Raw genomic sequence first — 22,290 nt, forward strand, 5'->3', positions numbered from 1 at the left:
TTGTTACATTGAAAATTATTGGTATTCTGATCTATTATATAACATACATAATATTACAAAATAAAGAGTTGCACATCAGTTTTCAAAAGTTTAATTCTGCAAAATTTATATTTTTTCAATTTGTAGTTTTCATGAAAAATAAGATGACATGGAACAGATGACTATCAACAGATGAACAAAGAAAATAAATATCTGAGAAATGACGAGAAAGACATAAAAACAGCTGACATATAAAAGTACTGGTAAAACAGCAGTTCAGTCTGAATAAAACGATGTCGGTCTCGTAAAACATTGGACATGTTCCATACCATCAGTCAAGCATCCACAATTTGATTCAAGTATTTTTTCATAAAAAATCTCTCACTAAAAATTTCTAAGACATAAAATTATCAATACATGTACATGTATTTCATCATCATAACACTGTAAAGAGTAATTACAGAATCTGATCAAAACTCATTTCATTGCAGAAATCTTTATACTGTTATTTGATTTGTGGCATCAAAAGCAAAGTCATCATACAAAAAGATCCCAAACAATTCACGTGTACAGTCATTCTCAATTGATTGGAACTGGACATAAGATAACCTACATTTCATCGCCCTGATGAGTGGTAGTAATTTATGCTATACCAGATTAAAACAAACTTTTCATGTAAAGTGCCCCCCCCCCCCCCCCCCCCCCCTTACAGTAATGTTTACATATTTCTAACAATATACTGTATATCAGGATTTTACATATGCATCCAATATTGTACACAGAATTCTATAGTGTACTGTTCATTAAAGTCACTCTCAACAGAATAGGGGTCCGAGTGGAATGAATTAGCTTTACCTGAGAACACAGGTATAATTAATCAACTTCTTATACATAACAATAGTTCACTGGGTCACCAGTGTTTTCGTCAATTATGTGCAAAACTTGCCATAATATGCGTATGATTTTTTTTACCATATTTACTCTTATTATAAATCATTGAAATCAAAGTAAACTTGTGAAATAACTTTACAGCATGCACAATTGGATATGAAATTATGCATTTTTATTTTTAAAATTTAGCAAAGTTGATACAGCTCAGATATCAAAGGAAGAAAAAAATTGCACATAAAAATCCTGATACCCAGCTCATATTGTGCACCAGGAATGTCACATTCTACATATAAAATTCGTACTTCTCTGTAGCAAACACTTCCACAATCAAATTTTTATTAGAAAACTGATTTGTTCAGATCCAATTAGCTAATGTCATTGTAACGGCAAATCTATCTCTTAAAAAAATAATACTGGTAATTGTAAATGCCCAGTTCCTAAAAGCTTTGAGAAGAGTAGTGTTGTTGATGAAATGTCATGTATGTGAGTTATATTGTTCATCTGAAGATTCAATAAAAGCTGATATTGCACTTAAAGAAACTGACAAATGTCACAACCAATCACGTTGTCATGTGAATTTGGCACCAGCCTTATTTTTGGATGCGGCAGCATTGGAGGTTTTTCGGGATGAGGGGGTTGGGGGTTTGGGGGGTGGGTGGTTGTTGTTGTCTCCTGTAACTGAGGGAGTGTCGTTGCGAATCCAGAGATTGATCACGAACTGCTGTATCACCACACTACATCTGCACGGACAGACACGCACACACCAGCTATAACACAAAGTTTTGATCGACATTATCGTCCTCGCTATCGCTGCCATAGAGAACTGCTGTTATTACCACACTGTGTCAGCACTGACAGACATACAGCTATAACACGAAGTCGCTATCGTCACTGTCATCCTCGCTGTCGCTGCCGTAACGTTTCCGACGTTTCTTTGGCTTCTTTTTACTGGATATAGACTTGGAAAATGATTTTGATAAGTTTTTGGAAGAAGACGATGAAGTTGATGAGTGAACTGGAATTTTCTTTTTGTCTGAAGTAAAGAGATGGTGATGACGAGAGGAGGTTTTCGGTGTGTGGTGACTGTGATGTGTTGTTCTCTGTAAATAAAAACGCTGATTGTTAACAGTGAATGAATACACTGGTCAAAAATAAATTCTGCTTCTGTAAATTACCTGTAACTCATAAATACACTGGTCAAAAATAAATTCTGCTTCTGTAAATGAGCGGTAACTCATAAATACACTGGTCAAAAATAAATTCTGCTTGTGTAAATTACCTGTAACTCATAAATACACTGGTCAAATACAAATTCTGCTTGTGTAAAGCTGTAACTCATAAATACATCATTGTAGTCTTTGGTATCAGACCAAAATTGTTTCTGAGCACATGTACATGTATAAGAAAGAACAATTTTAAAATTACAAGCAAGATTTGGGATTTAAAAAAGACACAAGAGCAATATTTAGAATCAAAGAAGCTTCGTACAATAGTGATGGGAGGGACTCGCCGTTCTGTCATCTCCTCATGGACTTCTACCGACATCTCCGTGGGTTCTTCCCCCGTTCCGTCGGGATTTGGTAGTCGGGGTGATTTGCTGCCTTGAGTGGTCTGCCCGTGGGCTGGGTTGGGGGTCTGACGACCAGTGCTGCGATTCTCTTCCCCCTCCTCCTCTTCATCAGGGGGGTCTATACTCAACATCAGATCTTTAAACTACAAAACATAACATTTCAACTTACCAGAGGTTTGTTCATTCTCATACTTCAATTGATGTTCAAGTATCTCTACTGGTTTGTCAATTCATGCACTTATGTAAAGATTTCAGGTGTTAGGTCTTAGGTGATGTGTGAATGTTAATACAAAACAATCTTTAATATTCCTTACCTCTAGATATTCGTCAATGAGTTTGCGTCTTTGTTTCTGATCATCACTACTCTCCTCTTCATCTTCCTCATCACTAGAACCGTCACTGTCACTAGTTACCTCCCCTGAATCATTACGATGCCGTTTTTGTGACCTCCTAGATCTTTTATTCACGGTCCTATTTTTAGTTTTATTATCTAACAAAGTTATCACAGTCTCAGGATTAAACGTCACTATGAATTTTCTTTGCACTGGTTTATCGTAAGTTTTTGCATCCGTTTGTGAGTAGTTATGGATTTTGCTGAAAAGGACAGAAAATTCTTATACACAGTTATCTTCCTCTTTGCATAAAATTTTAGAAATTAGATAACATTTCCTCTAACAATGAATTTAAAGTACAGCACATGTATCTCTATAGGCTCCCTGGGTTACCTGTCAGAAAATCCATACGTCTCCTTCAAGTGGTGTTTAAGGTGTAGGAGAAGTATGCATCCTTGTGCTAAGTAACATATATCTAACAATGGTTGAATATCTTCTGGAAGTTTCTCTGCAAATACATAATGATATCTTCTCATAAAATTTTGTCTACAGATTATAAAGATAAGTAAATTGTCCCCGTCCATCCTGCCCATGAGTTTGTCTACAGATTAATTCACTGATTATATAAAGATAAGTGAATTGTCACGGGCGGCCCTACCCATGAGTTTGTCTACAGATTAATTAACTGATTATATAAAGATAAGTGAATTGTCACGGGCGGCCCTACCCATGAGTTTGTCTACAGATTAATTAACTGATTATATAAAGATAAGTGAATTGTCACGGGCTGCCCTACCCATGAGTTTGTCTACAGATTAATTAACTGATTATAAAGATAAGTGAATGCTCATGGCCATCCTACCCATGAGTTTGTCTACAGATTAATTAACTGATTATATAAAGATAAGTGAATTGTCACGGGCTGCCCTACCCATGAGTTTGTCTACAGATTAATTAATTGATTATAAAGATAAGTGAACTGTCCCCAGCCGTCCTACCCATGAGTTTGTCTACAGATTAATTAAGTGAATTGTCACAGGCTGTCCTACCCATGAGTTTGTCTGGATCATCCTCATCTTCATCCTCAATAACAGAATGTGGTAATGATCCATTCTCCTTTTCATTTTCCCCCTCCACATTGGCAACCATGTTCTACACCAAAAATAAATCTAATAAGTACTTGTATTTCCATGTAATTTTGATGAAGTTTTAATGACAAAATGTTGAAATAACACAATAACAACACTTTGAAATAATATTCAGTGTAACTAAAGTTTAAAAGAGAAAACGAAACAAGAATTCAAGGCGAAAAAGAAAGAATCAAATTAAAAGAAATGAAAAAAAAGAGTAAAAGTAAAAAGGGTACCATGCGTGGTGCTTCTGTATTTGACAAACGTAAACGCTAGAAAGACAAAGATGAGACATAATCATGAGATACAGTTTTTATCTCGACAAGAAATCATCACAAAACAAACAGAAAATATTAAAAGTATCTGAACACAAGGAAATTATCAAATCTCTAATCCCATCTCTACAAAAACCATTTACCATTAAAAAAAAAATTCACAAGCCAACAGAATGCATTCAAGATTATTTTTTCTAGCTTAATCTAGAACTTTTCTTTGATCAATAATGACTTACACAGTTGTTTATCACTTTGATCTGTATTTGTACTGAGAAGCATACATTACATTTGACCTCTATTAGTATTTAAGTGTGCATTACCTCTCTGAAGGACTGGAGAATGTTGGAACCTGACACTGACACAATGATGTCGATCTGGTTTATTATAAATAACGGCTCGTCCTGAGTCTGATATGGGAAGAAGGCTAAATTGTCGGCTATGTAAAGCTGTTCAGCTAATGAGATTTTCTACAAAACCAAGTTGTCATCATTTATTGAAAACAAAACAAACCTGTCCTCCATTACTTCAAAATATAATTATTGTAAAAAAGAACTTGTTTGTGAGAATCCCCCCCCCCCCCAATGAATTCATGAAATTGCCTTGTTACTTTCGACAACATGACAGAAATTGACTGTATATGTGAATTATTTTCATGCTTTGCAGTAGAAAAACATTCGGTAACAAGTTATGCTTACTGCGGAGTCATCAAAGAGGTTAAGCAGGGAGAGAAGTATGGCACGCCTGTGAGAACGATTGCTGCGTAAGACAGTGTACAGGAAGTTGTTGAGGCTGATCATGTTTCCCTCATTGTCCCTGTGACCCCGGATCACACAGCTTGTACTGTTTGATTGTAACAACTGCTGTAGTTTATAGGACATCTTCAGACCCTGTAAGGCCTTCATCTGTAAAATAACAAAGAGTTTATGCAATTCTCAAATATTTACACCAACAGAGAAAATGCAAGTGGCAGAAAGAGACAAAGAAAGAGCACAGCATTTATATAACAATAAACTTTGTTGCTTTCCTCCTAAACTGCTTACGTGAATAAATCCTGGATATTTCTTGTCTATTTCCTGCAGCTGTTGGTCTGCCTTCACTCTAATAGCTTTCTCTGTATCTGTACACATACTGATCAAATAGGGCACACACTGAAAGAGAAGTAGTGTGCTCAGTGAAACAAGCCTGTACTGGTAAAACATATATCAAACCTTTAAATCTCTTATCTAATGTCACTAGCTCAAATGTACATGCATTTATGTTATAAAGAAACATGAGAAACAGAACATTTCCTTGAACACTTTGCCCAATGTAGACACACATTGTGTCAGCCAAGAGCCAGGGCAGGCACTGTGTTCAAGCCGATGACCGTAGTATATATAAGACAGTTATCAAAAGATGGCAGCTGATATCATCGGTAAGAGTTTCATAATCATGATTTCAAACGATGAATTATTCCTTTGCATCATTTTACGATAATTATCAATATCCAGTGGAGTATTCTTAATGTTAGTCACTAGTTTTCTCCAAAAGCAAGCTTATTTATTGATAAAATGACCTCCAGGTTTTGTAGTATGATGACCATAACCGATGAGGTCAGCTGCCATTTTTGATGACCACAATATATACTATGGTCATTGGCTTGTACACAGTGCAGGGAGCACTTAACTTTTCTGATATACATTGTATAACGTGCTGAAGTCATCATACAGAATAAAATGCACAATTGCAACTACTCGGTCATTTCCATAACAGCAAATAAATCTCATGTAGGTCAACACCATCAGAGTCTGTTGCTTTTGTGTTAACAGTCATACATTACAATAGAAAACAAGAGCTTTGAGGGTTAAAACAACTGCATCGATGACATCATTCATAGCCAAGATATTCTAACAATATCAATTTCATTTGTATGTTTAAACAGTCAAACCTCTGTATGAGAAAAATCTTTGAGGTTTATTCGAGATATCGAGGGTAAAATACTAAGTGGTTGGGACTTCTGAATCACTTCAACATATCCATGGTAATTGAAATAACTGTATATTAAGAGTAAGACTTTACTGATACCAAATTTGAATTTATAACAATTCATCTTAAAAATAATACATTATACAGGGAATTGGTTGTAGCCTTTTAATCTCATCCACATGCGCACATCAAATGAATCATTGCATTGATGTATTGCAAATTTTATGCTTGATCAGTGCCTGAGTTTTCTTTTCAGTAATGGACAAGGATGAGTGAGAACCAACAGTAAAGTGTACTGCTAGGGATACACTTGTATGGAACTACATGAACATATCTATCACAAGCTGTGAAACTGTAAATTGCTAGTGTCCTACTTTTGCCCCCCCCCCCCCCCCCCCCTTTTCTGCATAAACTGACCAAGATTGATGGTCCTAGGTCACATAGTGCTCAAGATATGACTTAACATGGTTTATATATGCATGCATAGCCATATAATTTTAAAATGAGACCACAGTGACACATTTTTGGTTCATAGCAACTCCCCAACATGCATCAACTGACCAAGTTCAATAATCCATGTGAAAGACATAACCCAGACACAACAAAGCTAACAGACGGATGAATGGGAAAGCGTATACCATACCATGATGCGGTCCATCAAAAGATGGGCATTTAAAATAGGTCTGACTTCTTACCTGCACTGGGTGGACCAAGCCCTGTTGTAGCACCAGAACCACGACCTGTAACGCGGCCAGCCTGACCTGGGAATGGGTGTGGAAAAACGAGTCCAGAACATGCTTCAGGTAAACCTGCATAATGGTGCTGGCCATCCTAAAACACATAGGTCACATTATAACACATAGATCATCCTAAAAATTACAACATATAGATCACTCTACAGCACACAGGTTATATATTACAACATATAGATCACTCTACAGCACACAGGTTATATATTACAACATATAGATCACTCTACAGCACACAGGTTATATATTACAACATATAGATCACTCTACAGCACACAGGTTATATATTACAACATATAGATCACTCTACAGCACACAGGTTATATATTACAACATATAGATCACTCTACAGCACACAGGTTATATATTACAACATATAGATCACTCTACAGCACACAGGTTATATATTACAACATATAGATCACTCTACAGCACACAGGTTATATATTACAACATATAGATCACTCTACAGCACACAGGTTATATATTACAACATATAGCTCATCCTAAAGACCATACCCAGCTAGTTTATGTGTCTTATCTACATTGTAGATAGACCTGTAATGAAGTTGATTCAGTTTTGCTGATTTAGCGTTTTGTATTTTTCGTTTGTTTTGATTTTGATGCAAATGGGTTATCATAAGAGTGAGTCAGGTGAGTTATTTTTAGTTGCTAGTATAAAAGAGACCGGTTTGGCTGGCTGTAAGCTAGATTGGGCACGGCAATGACAGTCTATGCGAAAGTTTTTTGGACCACACAGGACATTCGGTCCTGTGTAATCAATGAACACACCGGACCGAACCAAATTTTGTCAGACCGAAAAACCTAATGTAAAAAAGTGAAACATGTGAAAATGCAAAACCAAGGGAATCTTGTTTATTATACTAGTAATACTATACCAGGGATCCCTCCCATATAATACTTTAGACAGTCCATGCGGTTTTAATCACATTCATTTACGTATTTGGATTCATGTGCTATTTTTTACTTATAACAAACATTTAAATGACTCCGCATCAAAATAGTAAAGCTCAAAACCGGACACTGAGACATCGGACATTCCGGTCCGGTGTAAAAAATGATGCATCGGACCTGAGGCACTGCACATCGGTCAGGTCCGACGGTCCGATGTCTTTCGCATAGACTGCAATGACATCAGCCGGGTGCCACTTTGCCAGGTCCTAGAAGTTCAGGGGATGCTTATTTTCCTGTCAGATTGTATGTAGGACATTTGGAGAAATATAATTACTGAAATAGGAGTTTGTTTGGAGGGCACATCTTTTTCCTAGGTGGTAAGCGTGTTTTGTTTGTATTCTGATAGTTCGTGAGTATCAAAATTAGTCTAGCACGGTCTTGTTATTTGTGAGTTCTCGGTTTCTTGTTTAGTTGCAGTTGGTAGTTTTTATGAAATTAATTTCAGTGCGTACATGGGTGTTAACAAAACCAGTTTCAACCTGAAGGCAGGCAGAGAGTTGCGGGATTTGGATATATGGAGGTCCATGCGGCTATTGTGCTACAATAAAGAAGGATGTGGCGCAGCTCTGTAGAGGATAACCCGAAACTTGGGAGTCATCGGAACCCTGTTGTCTAGTCAGCTCGTGCAAGGCTTGCATGGTGGTGGATTGTTTTACGTTCTGGGCGTGTTTATCGCAAGCTGGTGGGAAACCGGAACAGTGTCTTCAGAGTGCAGATTAGTTACATTATAAAATTAAAGTGACTCGAAATTTAGAAACAAACCCAAAGAATATTATATTACAGGAAAGGAGAATTGAATATTTGGAACTTTCTCTAAATTATACTACTTTTGAATATGGTTTTAACTTGAAAAGTTAATACCTGTACATTTGCTTTACATCTGATACGTACTATCGGACTTTTCAAAAGAACTGTTTACAACGTATCAGATATTTATATTGCCAATTGCTTATTCATGTAAATTTGTGTCGAGAGTGAAAGGAGTGAGTGTGCATATTTTCTTTTTATATTATTTAATAAATAAATTTGTTATTATTTATTCTACAACTTATCGTTAGTCTTTGCTCAGTCTGACAAAATTCCAAAAGAACTCATTACAAGACCATACCCAGATAATTTATATACCTTATCTACATTGTAGATAGACCATGCCCAGACATTGTATATAAACTACAGATTGACCATATCCAGATATCATTATATATATACACACAAACATTGTAGATAGACCATACCCAGATATCATACATATACATTGTAAATAGACAATACCCAGATATTATATATATACATTGTAGACAGACCATACCCAGATAAGACATGGATCTTATCCAGATATCACACGTTTCTTACCCTGACTGAATGTCTCCCATTTCTTTGAGATCCTCTTCTTTAGCATGCTTCCTCCCTGTATATAGATACATGTGTGATCAAAAAGTGAATGTAAATTCATACATTTATCAAATTGCTTAATCAGGGACTTATTTTTGAATGCTTGATTAGAATATATCTGAACTACTGTGCTTTACTAATATTATATACATAGTACAGGAGCAAGTATTACTAAAATCAGCATGAAATATTTTACATTTAAATGCACATATCATCTTTATTTGGTATTTCATGCATAATATTCACAAGACTATCGGTATTTCTCCAATCACTATACAAGCTAATTTGGAATGAAAAGAGGTAGAGGTGTTTTTGCTTTGAAAATTTTCTTGGCATGTACAGTGTATAATGTTTGTGAAAGAAAACAAGAAGCTAAAATCAAAAGAAACTTACAATCTGCATCAGCTTTGTGCATCCGGACTTCCTCTTCCAGTAAATAGTTCTGAAGGTTTTTCAACACCTAAAACATGCAAGATCACCATACTGTACATATATACATGTACATCTCCGTGCTGAAACAAGAGCAAGAATGCTGAATACAGAATTCTAAATCTTACCTGTATCCTGAGTCTATCCGAAGAATCCTCATCTCCCAGGTATTCATAGTACAAGTCCCTCATATCCTTCCCCAACATGAGGTCATAGTGACGAATTGCCATAAACCCTACAGAACAAAAGAAATGTGTCATGAGAAAACCCCTGATGATTGTGTAGCATGCAATCAAGTTCAGAAAATAGACATTTAATCTAGAAGTAAAACAAGTTGTCCAGTAAGCTGTTGCCTCTATACATGGATTTGTGCATTTAGTTAACAGAAGTTAATAAAGATCTAAAAGCATATCACACAGTGTATCTATCTACCGATAAACTTAAAACCTGTCATTCACAATGCCATTTGTATTTAATAAATAAACTTGACATCTCCTCCCTCCAGTGTAAAAATCATCATAGAATACTGTGTCCAGACAGAAGTAAATTGCACTAGTATTTGGGGACCATTACCAAGTCCACAGAGTCCTTTTTCTCTCACAAGTTCATCTTCATGCATAATAAAATGCATCAGGACTTGGAAAACCCGCTCCCTGATGGTCTCCTGTACAAAATATATATATTGAATGATTCAGTAAAAAATCTGAACTGTAATGCCAGTCTAAGTAAGTACTATGCACGAACGGAGTACCCAGAATCCTACTCACATCAGCTGGTATGTCCTGTATGTCCCTGTCCAAGTCAAAGTATTTACAGAGCAGACCCACTGTAAAGAGGGACCGTAGCAGGGTGGGTTTCCGCGCCTTCAGCTGGGGATTCTCGGGGTCCTCTTTATGGTCCATACAGAGCTTCACTAGGACACCTAGAACGCACATCACCGTACACATAAAATAGCCAGCACACACACACATAGACAGGTATACAATAAATTGCAGGCAGAAGAAATTTACAGATTTTCACTACAATTATGAATCACCCAAATACACTCATTTTAAAAATGTGTACAAGTATTTATGTTGTACTTACCGAAGAATTTTTCAAAACAGTCCTTGACCAGTGGAAAGTTGTGACTGACACAGTTGACCACAGCTCCAAGACAGCTAATACAACTCTCCACAACCTACATGTAAAACTAGATTGTCATTGGTGACACACTGAAATACACTGTACGTGTATAACTCACAAAACCTAAAATTAGATTATTATCAGGGATACACCAATGGGGCTAAAGGTCAGGATCTATGCCTTGTGAAGCATACAGCTTTTCAAACTGCAGGATTTTGTGTACATTGCATTTAATAGTACAATAGTTTAAAAACCACAACAACTGATTTGACTTTGTTTTTTTTTTTTACCATCATGCCATGCTTAAGAATGAGCTTCATCATGTCTTCCTCGAGCTGGGCCAGGAATGTTTCACTGGGGTGGTCCATCAAAGGCACCACCATCTCCAGGATCCGTGCCACATAGTGAAGCACAAAGTGGTCACCCTGAGTCTACAAGTACAATATTGACATATACAGGGCTTGAAATTAGCGAGAAATACTCGCAAAATGTGACTACATTTGAAAAATAGCAAGTAAAAATAGTGGACACTCGAAAATCTTAGCGAGTGGTGATTTGCAAACTATGATCGTATCGTATCAGTTTTATACGGTGATGCACTATTCGCTTTTCTTAAACTTGCACTCTGAATCATACAAACGCTTACATCAACGACCGATTTCAACAACCGTTTCTATCCGGATTTTTCTTTTATGATCTTTTAAGAAACTCGGAGACAAACAAATGCTTCAGAGGTCGGACATCACATATCGACATGTGTTCACCTATAAGGGTGATTAAATTGAATTCCAAGTATGAGGTTTTTGTTATTCATTTATCTAAAACAAAATATCGGAGTCTATGTTTTACTGAGTCTTCCGGTAGTTATTTTTATCAGAATCCTGAGAATGTCCTATCTAAATTTCTTGTCCTGTTGAGGTCGGGTTGTAGTGATGATACGACGGTGATCACTAGATGGTATCCCTGAAAAGCAGGTGCTCACCGCGTAAACGATTATCAAAAAAGTTCATAGGACTCATGATCCTGCTGCTTATAAAACCACGAGTCCGGTATTCGCTTTAAAAAATCACTAGTGACAACCCTGATGTGGCATGAAATTCGAAAACTGGATCTAGACCTGCGGTAGACAAGTTGTGGATTAGAGGTGTGATAATCAAGATACCTAAACATTGCACCATATGACTTACGTAACATAGTGTCTTGTCCAAACGATGCCTGTTGACCCACTAGGCTCAGTAATGATGGGGAAATTCATTGATTTAAAAAAGAATATAAAAAAATAGCACTGCTTCATTATTTTTATTTTAGCTTGTAGGTTTTCATTTTAGCCTGTGGATTTTTTACCCACAGGCCTGTGGTAGAAAAAGTTAATTTCGACCCCTGATATGGAGTCAACGTTGCGATGTGGCAACAAATTTTGAAGTGCGTATTTTTCTTAAAGGGACATGGACATGATTTGAGCTGAAAATTTTCAAAATTTATTTTTTGATTTTTAATGTTTAGAATGCTCAACTAAGGTATTACTAATGATCAGCAAAAATTTGAATGTCAGTAGTCAAGGTACATGGGAGATACAGAGGTCACAAGTCCTTGTTATGTAAATAAGGCTCGTGGCATGTTTTTGTTTACATAAGTAAAGTTTCATTTAAAGCAGACTTTTTAAATTTATAAGTGAATTCTTAACACAATTAAATATTTTGTAGTGTTTGGCACATCTCATTTTGTTTTAAACATGTTATTTTCTATTAAACAGTCTAATGTAAACAAATACATGGCACGAGAGTTGTTTACATAACAAAGAATTCGGAGTGCTGTATCTCACTTGTAAATCAACAACTGATATTCAAATTTTGGTTGGCCATTAGAAATACTTTAATTAAGCATTGTAAACAATAAAAATGGAAAAATAAAATTAGAAAATTTTCAGCTCAAATTGTGTCCATGCCCCTTTAATGCGTAATCATTCAGCAAGGCCAAGATTCTGTTTTCTGTGTACCCAGACTTACACTGCACTTGATGTCCAAGTACGGTTGTAGTGTGGTGGCATGCTTCACCATTAGGTCGGGTTTGATCTTACTGAAAAGATGAAGAGTGGACAGACAGGCCACCAGTCTTTGACTGCTTCCTCCTCCCGTCTCTGTGTCTGAAAAAAAAACCCAATCATAATCATCCATTAAGCTTTCCTCCACATTTATTGTGACACGGCTCCAGTTTCTGATCAAAAACAATCATAATCATCCATTATTCTCTACACTTATTGTGACATGGCTGCCAGAATTCTTTCTATATCACACTTGAGTATATTAAATGTCTTCTTACAGTCGAACAGATATATCACAGTGTATTCCTACACTACATGATGTCTTCTTGTAGTCAATGCTATCATGTACTGAATTATCACACTGTTACTAACATATTACACCGTGTATTCCTACACTACATGATGTCTTTTTGTAGTCATTGCTATCATGTACTGACATATCACACTGTTACTACTAACATATTACACCGTGTATTCCTACACTACATGATGTCTTCTTGTAGTCATTGCTATCGTGTACTGACATATCACACTGTTACTGACGTATTACACAGTGTATTCCTACACTACATAATAATAATAATAATAATTATATAATTTGTAATTACTCTAAGCGCTTTAACAATGTAAAATGTAAAACATGATAAGGGCTGTTCCATTAAAACATATGAGGTACCCGGGGACGGCAATTAAAAAAAAATCTATGGGTGCTTGTCATTGGTAGAAAATTGCATATATGGTGGGTACCTACTACCAGGAAACTGCATCTGTGGGTGGTTGTTTTGATAAAATCTTTATTTTTAACCGAAACTGAGAGGAATGCAACAAGAGAAGGGAAGGGTTGAAAGTAGAATGTGAAACAAACGCCGTTTTCTGTCTTCATTTTATCTCGGTCGATGAGGTTCCGCGATCCGGTTATCGTTTCCAGTTTGACTCTAAAATTATAGCGACCGGAAATTAGGATTATCTCCCTTGTCCAAAATGGAAAACGAAACGTGCTTGTGGTCCATTGAAACGGTTTTTGATTTTTTCTAGCTGCAATAATGTAGCCCTATCCAATTTTTTTTTATTCTGACGTTTTCGGGATGAGGCTACAATTCCATAGGATCTCCGTAATGGTGCAAAATAATTTTATGAATAACCGATAATAAACTCTGCACTGTGTATTAGTCCCAAATGTTGTTTACACTTACAGTTACACCAAAAGGAGTACCAACTTTGTGCACGGGCATGTCTGATAAAGGTGTTTTTCATTAAATATAATGTACAGCATGCAAAATTCTTGGTCTGCTCCGCCATGCTTGTTATCGCGAAATCTCGTAGGTGGATATAATGAAAAAGCTAAACATTGACAATCCAGGCGAAAATGTAGTTACTTGAGCCACTTCGACAAAGAAAGGAAAAATCATATTGTTGCAGAAAGAATTTACACTCTGCTGTTTGGTTTTTAACTTGATATTAAATTCAAACCTTTTCAATACCAACGAAATAGCTTTCGCCTCCATACTTGTCCATTGATGTAAATACTACTTTAAATGACATATGCGAATGACTTGACAATCGGAAGTTGAAACTTCAGTACATCAAACATGGCGCACAAATATGAATCTTGAAATTGGAATTTATCGAAATTGTTGAAAACGGTAGAATAGAGCCTCACAAATCTTAAGTTGCAGGTTGTAAATTTATATATTGACTAAGAAACATAGAATATCATTTTATTTACGTAAAGAGACACATTTTCTTGTTTTTTAATACTCAAAATACTAGTCAATTTTAAAACTTTTAATAGTTGTTTTTGAACATTTACAATACTAGACTTTTTATGAACAGGTAGACTTATAAAATTAATTTAGTTCATCATGTTTAAGAAAGACAGTCTTGATAAAATAAATTGATGGTTCTATGATCAAGCTTCATTGATGGCCAGTTATTTGAATGGTGATGACACCCAAGATACTCTTCTCTTTACTATCATGCTTGCGAACATCTGAAAATAGACCTCTATTCAGGGGTTATAAATAGTCATTCATACATATTGAATTTAAAGAAAAAGTGTATTTCACATTTATTTCACTTCTATGGGTGGTGCCACACATCTAAAATTGCTTCTGTGAGTGGTCCCTCATTACATTTTTATGCTTCTATGGGTGGTTACCCAAATTTTAAAGTGCCTTCCCCGGGTACCTCATATGTTTTAATGGAACAGACCTAAGATTAATCAGAGCATAAAATATAACATCCAAATAAAATAAAACAATTTAAACATTACGAGTTCATGCGACAAACCAGCCTTTACTTTAAAAAATTTTTTTTTTTTTTTTTTTTACAAAATATGGTTATGAGATTTCTCAGACATGATGTCTTCTTGTAGTCAATGCTATCATGTACTGACATATTACACTGTTACTGACATATTACACTGTGTATTCCTACACTTCATGATGTCTTCTTCTAGTCAGACTGACATATCACATTGCATATTCCTACGCTACATAACGTCTTCTTACAGTTATTGCTATCAACAACTAACATCATAGTGGTAAATAAAAGCTGTTACTTCTAAAAAAAAATAATAATGCATTTTCTCCATCATTACACGAGGCACCACTTCTAGAGGTCAGATACATGTATCATCGCAATGTTATATAATGTAGTTTCCCGAATACTTACATCATAAGAGTGAAAATAAAATTTCCACGTTATAATGATCACACACACACGAGTCAATCCAACTCAATGTACGTTTTCTATCAGCCTCATCTTACTGATGGAAAATGAACGAATAAACAAAAAAAAAAAAAAAAAACTTCTGGGACCAAATTCAATTACAAAATACCAGAGAATGTACAACCATGCATGTAGATCATTTATCATTCTTACTGTCGCTTCACTTTTCTGGAAATATTACAATAAGTTTACATCACAATCTCCACTACATCTGGTCGCGTTCCTTACCTACGCTCTTCTTTAATCTCAATACGTTCTCTGTTCCTTACCTACACTCTTCTTTAATCTCAATACGTTCTCTGTTCCTTACCTACACTCTTCTCCTCTAATCTCAATACGTTCTCTGTTCCTTACCTACACTCTTCTCCTCTAATCTCAATACGTTCTCCACCAAACAGTCCACAATCTGTCTACACGCTGTCAGAGCACTCTTGTTTATGTTCCCTTCCTCATCTTTTTTAAGTAACTGGAATTAAAAAATAATATCAAATTTACAGCCCCATTAACTTTACATGTGTGTACTTTATGTATGCAACACATGTTAAATCATTTCTTAAAATAATATGGAGACAATAAGTTTATGCACTTACATTTTCTAACATTTGTTCAAAGAATTCAAATCCTGTATCTCGACAAGCTGCCACCTGTAAAAATGTCATTACATACATGTATATTTAAATAGATACAAATGTACATACTTAATTCAAAACCAAGGAATGCAGATGCCAGAAATTCCAGTGGAGGTGTGTACTTACAACATCCGTGATGTTGAGCACCCTTGTTAGGAGTTTGTTGGTATCTTTCTCTCGGCTGTTGATTGGTGAAAACCACATGCTCTGAAACACTTCATTTACCAGTTTCTGAAAAACAGACATACATACGGTAAACACATCCTCCCATCTTACAACACCGAACATGTCAATGCTGTCAATAATCCCTCATCATTGCGGAGTTTCGCCCCGTGACTGTGATAAAAGTATATATATACTGCTTTCATACCTTGATACCTTCCTCATCATTGACTCGTCGGATCATTTTCACACACATTTCTGGAATCTTGGTGAAGTCTGTGTGTTCCAAACAAATATCACGAAAAATTTTGATGACCCGCTTTCTAACACTTATACCAGTGTCCTGAAAATACATAGTGTATGTAGTTCAATAACGCTCTTTATCACATGTTTACTCCTTTATCAGGTGGATGTCACCCATTACATAAATCTTAGTTAATACACATTTTTCTATGCCATTTGCGACCTCACAAACATCACATTTACAGTTTGTTCATAAATGTCAGGAAGCAAAATTCCCAACAATTCAGTAACATAAATGAATAACCGGAGGAAGGAGGATTAACATGTGATAAAAAGAATCTCCCATGGTTTGTGGATTGATATGATTTATATCACACTCATGTTTTTTTTTTTATCCCTTTGCCAAGGCTCGGGGATAGAAAACACACAACTCGTTGAATATAAATCATAGCAAACAAGAAACCATGGGAGATCCTATTAATATTTAAAGTTCTGAAATGCCGAGATGTAAACATTTTATTATGAATATTCAGCTGACTGTGAACTCACCAGGATACGGACCGAGAGCATATCATAGTATTGAGAAATAAGTTCTGGACGGATAAGAATAAATCTTCCCACCAACTCCACCGCCGCCTCTCGGACAGAGGTTGACGAATCAAGGAAGCGATAATGAACACCCTTCTGCATGTCGGCCTATCAACAGAAAATCACGAGTTATATTAACTACATATATGTATACAGATCATAGCTTTTAAGTTTTGGCAATAAGCTGTACCAAAATGATGTATATAAATCACTATACAACATATACAATGTACATTTAGAACTTGCAACATACAAATATATACATTATAGCTTTCAGAAAAATCTCTATAGTCTACTCAAATTTCACTGGATATATTTCAGCATGTTAGACTCCTGGTAGCTGTTGTGCAATAGTTAAATTTAACTGACAGTTAATTTTGTTACAACCCATCCATTCACACTGCTGCAATGAACTGGTAATTGTCAGTTAAATCTGACCCACTTTTGCAGCACTAGGAAGTCTGACGTGTAATTGGTGTCTCCTACCCTTGCTAGAATGCCGGGATCAGCCTCTACCACCGCAGTTAAACACTTCATAGCCTTGGTTCTCACTGCTACAGCAGATTCATTAAGCACCCTCAAAATCTGCAGAACAAATTCAACACCAAGTCGTATTACACGGTCCATAATTCAAACTTCTCATAAAATGACACTGAAGTGTTCAACTCACCTGTGTTAAGTACACATCAAAGCTCTGGGCAAATGGCCTTTTGGATGACAGGTATCTTGCAACAAGACATGCACCGTCATAATCCAATTTGGAAAGTGGTGGTCTGTTTAAATAAAATACAAAACAACTTGTTATAAACTGCACATTAACTTGGGTATTCCAAGGAACAGATGAGAAAAACATGGTATATATATTTAACAACCCTTACACATGGAAAACAATACCAAATTCCTATCCCTTACAGTTAAACAGTGACAGCTGACAGATTTAAACGGTGACAGCCGACAGATTTAAACAATGACAGCCGACAGATTTAAACAATGAGTCGACAGATTTAAACGATGACAGCCAACAGATTTAAACAATGACAGTTGTCAGATTTAAACGGTGACAGTTGACAGATTTAAACAATGACAGTTGTGAGATTTAAACGGTGACAGTTGACAGATTTAAACAGTGATAGTTGACAGATTAAGTACAGTGTAATGTTTGAAATGTTTAAATTAGTTGTCAGATTTAAACAGTAACAGTTGACAGATTAAGTACGGTGTAATGCTTGAAATATTTACATTATTTCCATCTTAGAAATACTTCATGATAAAATTGGCCACTACTTTGTCAGAATGTTTCATCTGATTTTCTAACAGGGATATTTCATGTGATTGTTCTTTTCCAGATTTCTAACAAGGGATATTTCATGTGATAGTACTCTTCCAGATTTCTAACATGGGATATTTCAATTAATTGTTCTCCTTCAGATTTCTAACACGGGATATTTTATATGATTGTTCTCTTTCAAATATTTCATGCAGTGTGCGAAATTAACTTTAAAGTCCTATAGACTTTCGGCTCATAGTCATTTTATTTCCTATAGACCACAACAAATTCCTATAGACCGAAATTTAACATGCAATATTCATTGTTATTAAAAAATAAATATTTGGAAATTTGTTCATACAGTGGAACCCCGTTATTACGTTCCCCCTTTATTACGTTAGTCCGCATATTACGTTGGAATTTCAAAGCACAAAACCATTTCTTAACAAACCTATATAAAATAGACCTCGTTATTACGTTGTCCTAAAATGCCGGGACTCGGTATTACGTTGTAAATATTCCGACAAAAACGTAATAAACCCCTAATTATTCAATAGTGATTCTCAAAATAATAAGCCTTTCACACCTTGACTGCCTGAGGCAGTCACCACGTAAATTTCCTGGTCTGTTTGGGGATTAGAGAAGCTTGACTGATCCCGCTTCGATAGATCTAGCGACATCAATACAGGTGAATACCCCGTATAGAAGCCAGTGATAAACAATTAAATAATGTTTATTTAGAAATTGTACTCTATGAAATTTACTTCATTTTTCATATTTTGATAATCATAGAAATAATTTCTCAACCACCTGCGTGTTCAGCATAGTGTGATTACCTTCGCTATTAAAACTCTATTCACGGACAGCTTTGGTACCAAACAAGAAAGACAAAATTTATCGTAGCAATGTTACAACCGCTTGGGTAACTGCTTGGACATAGGTGACTAAAGGTGTTCAATTAAAAAAATTGTTCGTTGTTTGGACATGCAGCTTGGGTGTTCGTAAATCTCGTCCATACGTACACCAATCTATCGGCCGATTTGTGCACGGCATTTACCTCAGTGAATATTTTAAAATCCCTTGATGCACACGTGATTTTTGTGCCATCATTTAGCGTTATAATGAAATCTTCGTGCGTCATTATATATTTTTTTTTATGTGGATTGCGCTTAAATTGTTCTCTGTGCATGTTTATCGTTGGTGAGAAGTGTGCAAGTGTTGGGTATCGTGTGCGTTTTGTGTCTATAGTTTTGTTGTTTTTTGGGTGGGATTTTTTTTATTGTGTTGTGTATTGTGTAATTAGAGAACTTAATAAAAACAATGTTTTGTTATTTTTTAATACGAATGTTGAATACGAACCGGAACGAGTTATTGAGAGAAATTTACATGAACGCATTGTTTTAAAGTTGAACAAAATGGCGGTCCAAACGAATGCAGAAAAAGCAACGTTTATCAAAACATCCTTATGTATCCTACACCGAAATAAAGAAAAGGGATAAGAACATGAAGAATTACGGACATTAAAGATAAGATGTAAATAAAACAAATTATCATAGTCTTTTAAACAAAGAAACAGTAAAGATATATTCACACACCCCTTCACGGAGTACCAACGGACGATATACAATTTCCAAATGATATTTTTAACGGATTTAACTGGGAACGTTTATTATGTTGCCCCCGGTATTACGTTATTTTATCGTGACAAAATGGAAAACGTAATAACGGGGTTCCACTGTAGTTTAATTATATTCTTTTTCAATTTCATGCATGTCAAGCTTTTCAATTAGAATTTCGTTTTCTTTTTCATTTTGTTCCAGCTCAGTTTCACTGTCTAATTCTTCATCTAAGTCACTTCTACTACGTTTCGTTTTCTCATGATTTTCTGCGACTTTAGCCTTGCTGGAACTTTTCGTTTGATTCAAGTGCGTGCACCTTCCACATATTTTTAAAACCATTCAAAAAGGACATTCCGAATATGCACGCAAATTGGTGTACGTTGAAGTAAATATCAAATTGACAGACACCCCCCCCCCCCCCCCCGGTCAAAAAATGGAATGATTTGTAATTACATTGTGGAACATTTTATTACAGCTAAGGGGTAAATAGAAACATCAGCGTAATACATATAAACTGGTCCCGTTTCTCATATACATGTTAATAAGCACCAGAGAACCAGTTTTTTTTACTCAGAATTCCTGTAGACAAGTCGGTCTATAGCTATTTTGTTCGTTATAGACCGACTCGATTTTCTATAGACATTGTCTATTGGTCCATGGTTAATTTCGCACACTGTTCATGCAAATGATCTCTTTCTGATTTCTAACATATTAGTGTTCAGTGTCTGTAGGAAGCGTTCTCTCTGATTTCTAAAATATCAATGTTTAGTACCTGTAGGAAGCATTCTCTCTGATTTCTAACATATCAGTGTTCAGTGTCTGTAGGAAGCATTCTCTCTGATTTCTAACATATCGGTGTTTAGTGTCTGCAGGAAGCATTCTCTCTGATTTCTAACATATCGGTGTTTAGTGTCTGTAGGAAGCATTCTCTCTGATTTCTAACATATCAGTGTTTAATGTTTGCAGGAAGCATTCTCTCTGATTTCTAACATATCAGTGTTTAGTGTCTGCAGGAAGCATTCTCTCTGATTTCTAACATATCGGTGTTTAGTGTCTGCAGGAAGCATTCTCTCTGATTTCTAACATATCGGTGTTTAGTGTCTGCAGGAAGCATTCTCTCCGATTTCTAACATATCGGTGTTTAGTGTCTGCAGGAAGCATTCTCTCTGATTTCTAACATATCGGTGTTTAGTGTCTGCAGGAAGCATTCTCTCCGATTTCTAACATATCGGTGTTTAGTACCTGTAGGAAGCATTTCTGTTGATGGACTCATACTGTGCCAGTAAGAATGTCTTTTTCTGTTCAGCGTTCTGCATAGCTTCACCCGCCCTGTCCTCCTCTTCATCCGTCTTCTGTTTTGCTGAATTTTTGGCCAAACCATCGGCCTCAACCGTAATATCCCTATACCACTGAGCAATGTAGAACAGATGGGCGTACTACAAAGAAATGTGACTTATGCATTTCATAACTGATTTTATATATGACTGATTTTATAACTACACTCTATTTGAAGAGATACCCATTACTTTGTGGTTATCAGCAATTCCTCAAAGAAATACATGTAAATGGTCAAACTAAACTCCCCAGTCCTAAAATTTTATTCCGACCCTAAATATCTTATTCCAAATCCAAAGGCCATGAAATCGATACTAATTTTCCTGTTCTGCATTTTAATATTCAGCAGCAATATAAAATAAGATTTGTTCTTAAAACACAAATTCCCCCTGAAAGTACCCATATTGATAAAAAAAAGCTTTACATAAACACAATGTGACTATTTTGGAACCCCTTAGAGTCAAAATCCTGGGGTTGCAAAATTCACATTTTTGGTACATTCCTTTCTGCTTTTCCTAGATATGGATTTAGTTTTTCTACAGTATCAGTAAAATTAAAGAAAAGGTCTTTCAAATGATAAACACAACAATCACAATAATAATTTTCACCTCACCCTGAAACCAAAACCCCTACCCCTGGGATCAGGAAATTCACAATTTGGATAGAGGGTTACCTGCTCCTTCTAAATATTCATAAATTCTTACCCAATACGCTGGTTCACTCTGACTATTATATGCTAAGTAATCCAACATGGCTTTCTGTAAGATCTGGGTTTGATCCTCAGCTTCTGGCTACAAACACAATACAACAGTAAATCAAAATACACATAGCACAATGTCAGCAACTCATTGTAAAACAAAACAT

At 35.8% G+C, this 22,290-nt stretch overlaps 1 protein-coding gene across 5 annotated transcripts in view; it reads right to left on the bottom strand.

Moving 5' to 3' along the window:
* Positions 1-75: 75 nt before the first annotated feature.
* Positions 76-22,290, bottom strand: part of LOC125669647 (nipped-B-like protein) — a 40,082-nt gene continuing 17,867 nt past the window's right edge. For 4 of the 5 annotated variants that reach the window (XM_056164061.1, XM_056164059.1, XM_056164058.1 and 1 more), the window contains 27 exons: positions 22,131-22,217; positions 21,334-21,527; positions 17,876-17,978; positions 17,692-17,790; positions 17,167-17,313; positions 16,583-16,717; positions 16,339-16,443; positions 16,174-16,227; positions 15,938-16,049; positions 12,819-12,955; positions 11,103-11,243; positions 10,774-10,867; positions 10,455-10,609; positions 10,261-10,351; positions 9,816-9,922; positions 9,652-9,718; positions 9,220-9,274; positions 6,838-6,973; positions 5,218-5,325; positions 4,873-5,079; positions 4,498-4,644; positions 4,139-4,174; positions 3,822-3,924; positions 3,166-3,280; positions 2,755-3,034; positions 2,359-2,583; positions 76-1,970 (listed from right to left, as the gene is read on the bottom strand). In XM_056164061.1, coding sequence (XP_056020036.1) covers positions 1,737-1,970; positions 2,359-2,583; positions 2,755-3,034; positions 3,166-3,280; positions 3,822-3,924; positions 4,139-4,174; positions 4,498-4,644; positions 4,873-5,079; positions 5,218-5,325; positions 6,838-6,973; positions 9,220-9,274; positions 9,652-9,718; positions 9,816-9,922; positions 10,261-10,351; positions 10,455-10,609; positions 10,774-10,867; positions 11,103-11,243; positions 12,819-12,955; positions 15,938-16,049; positions 16,174-16,227; positions 16,339-16,443; positions 16,583-16,717; positions 17,167-17,313; positions 17,692-17,790; positions 17,876-17,978; positions 21,334-21,527; positions 22,131-22,217 — 3,474 coding nt within the window. In that variant the 3' untranslated portion in view covers positions 76-1,736. The remainder of the gene's footprint in view (positions 1,971-2,358; positions 2,584-2,754; positions 3,035-3,165; positions 3,281-3,821; positions 3,925-4,138; positions 4,175-4,497; positions 4,645-4,872; positions 5,080-5,217; positions 5,326-6,837; positions 6,974-9,219; positions 9,275-9,651; positions 9,719-9,815; positions 9,923-10,260; positions 10,352-10,454; positions 10,610-10,773; positions 10,868-11,102; positions 11,244-12,818; positions 12,956-15,937; positions 16,050-16,173; positions 16,228-16,338; positions 16,444-16,582; positions 16,718-17,166; positions 17,314-17,691; positions 17,791-17,875; positions 17,979-21,333; positions 21,528-22,130; positions 22,218-22,290) is intronic. The other variant, XM_056164062.1, reaches the window with a different exon arrangement.

Source organism: Ostrea edulis, chromosome 4, assembly GCF_947568905.1.
Source record: "Ostrea edulis chromosome 4, xbOstEdul1.1, whole genome shotgun sequence".
In the NCBI taxonomy this organism is placed as follows: Eukaryota; Metazoa; Mollusca; class Bivalvia; order Ostreida; family Ostreidae; genus Ostrea; species Ostrea edulis.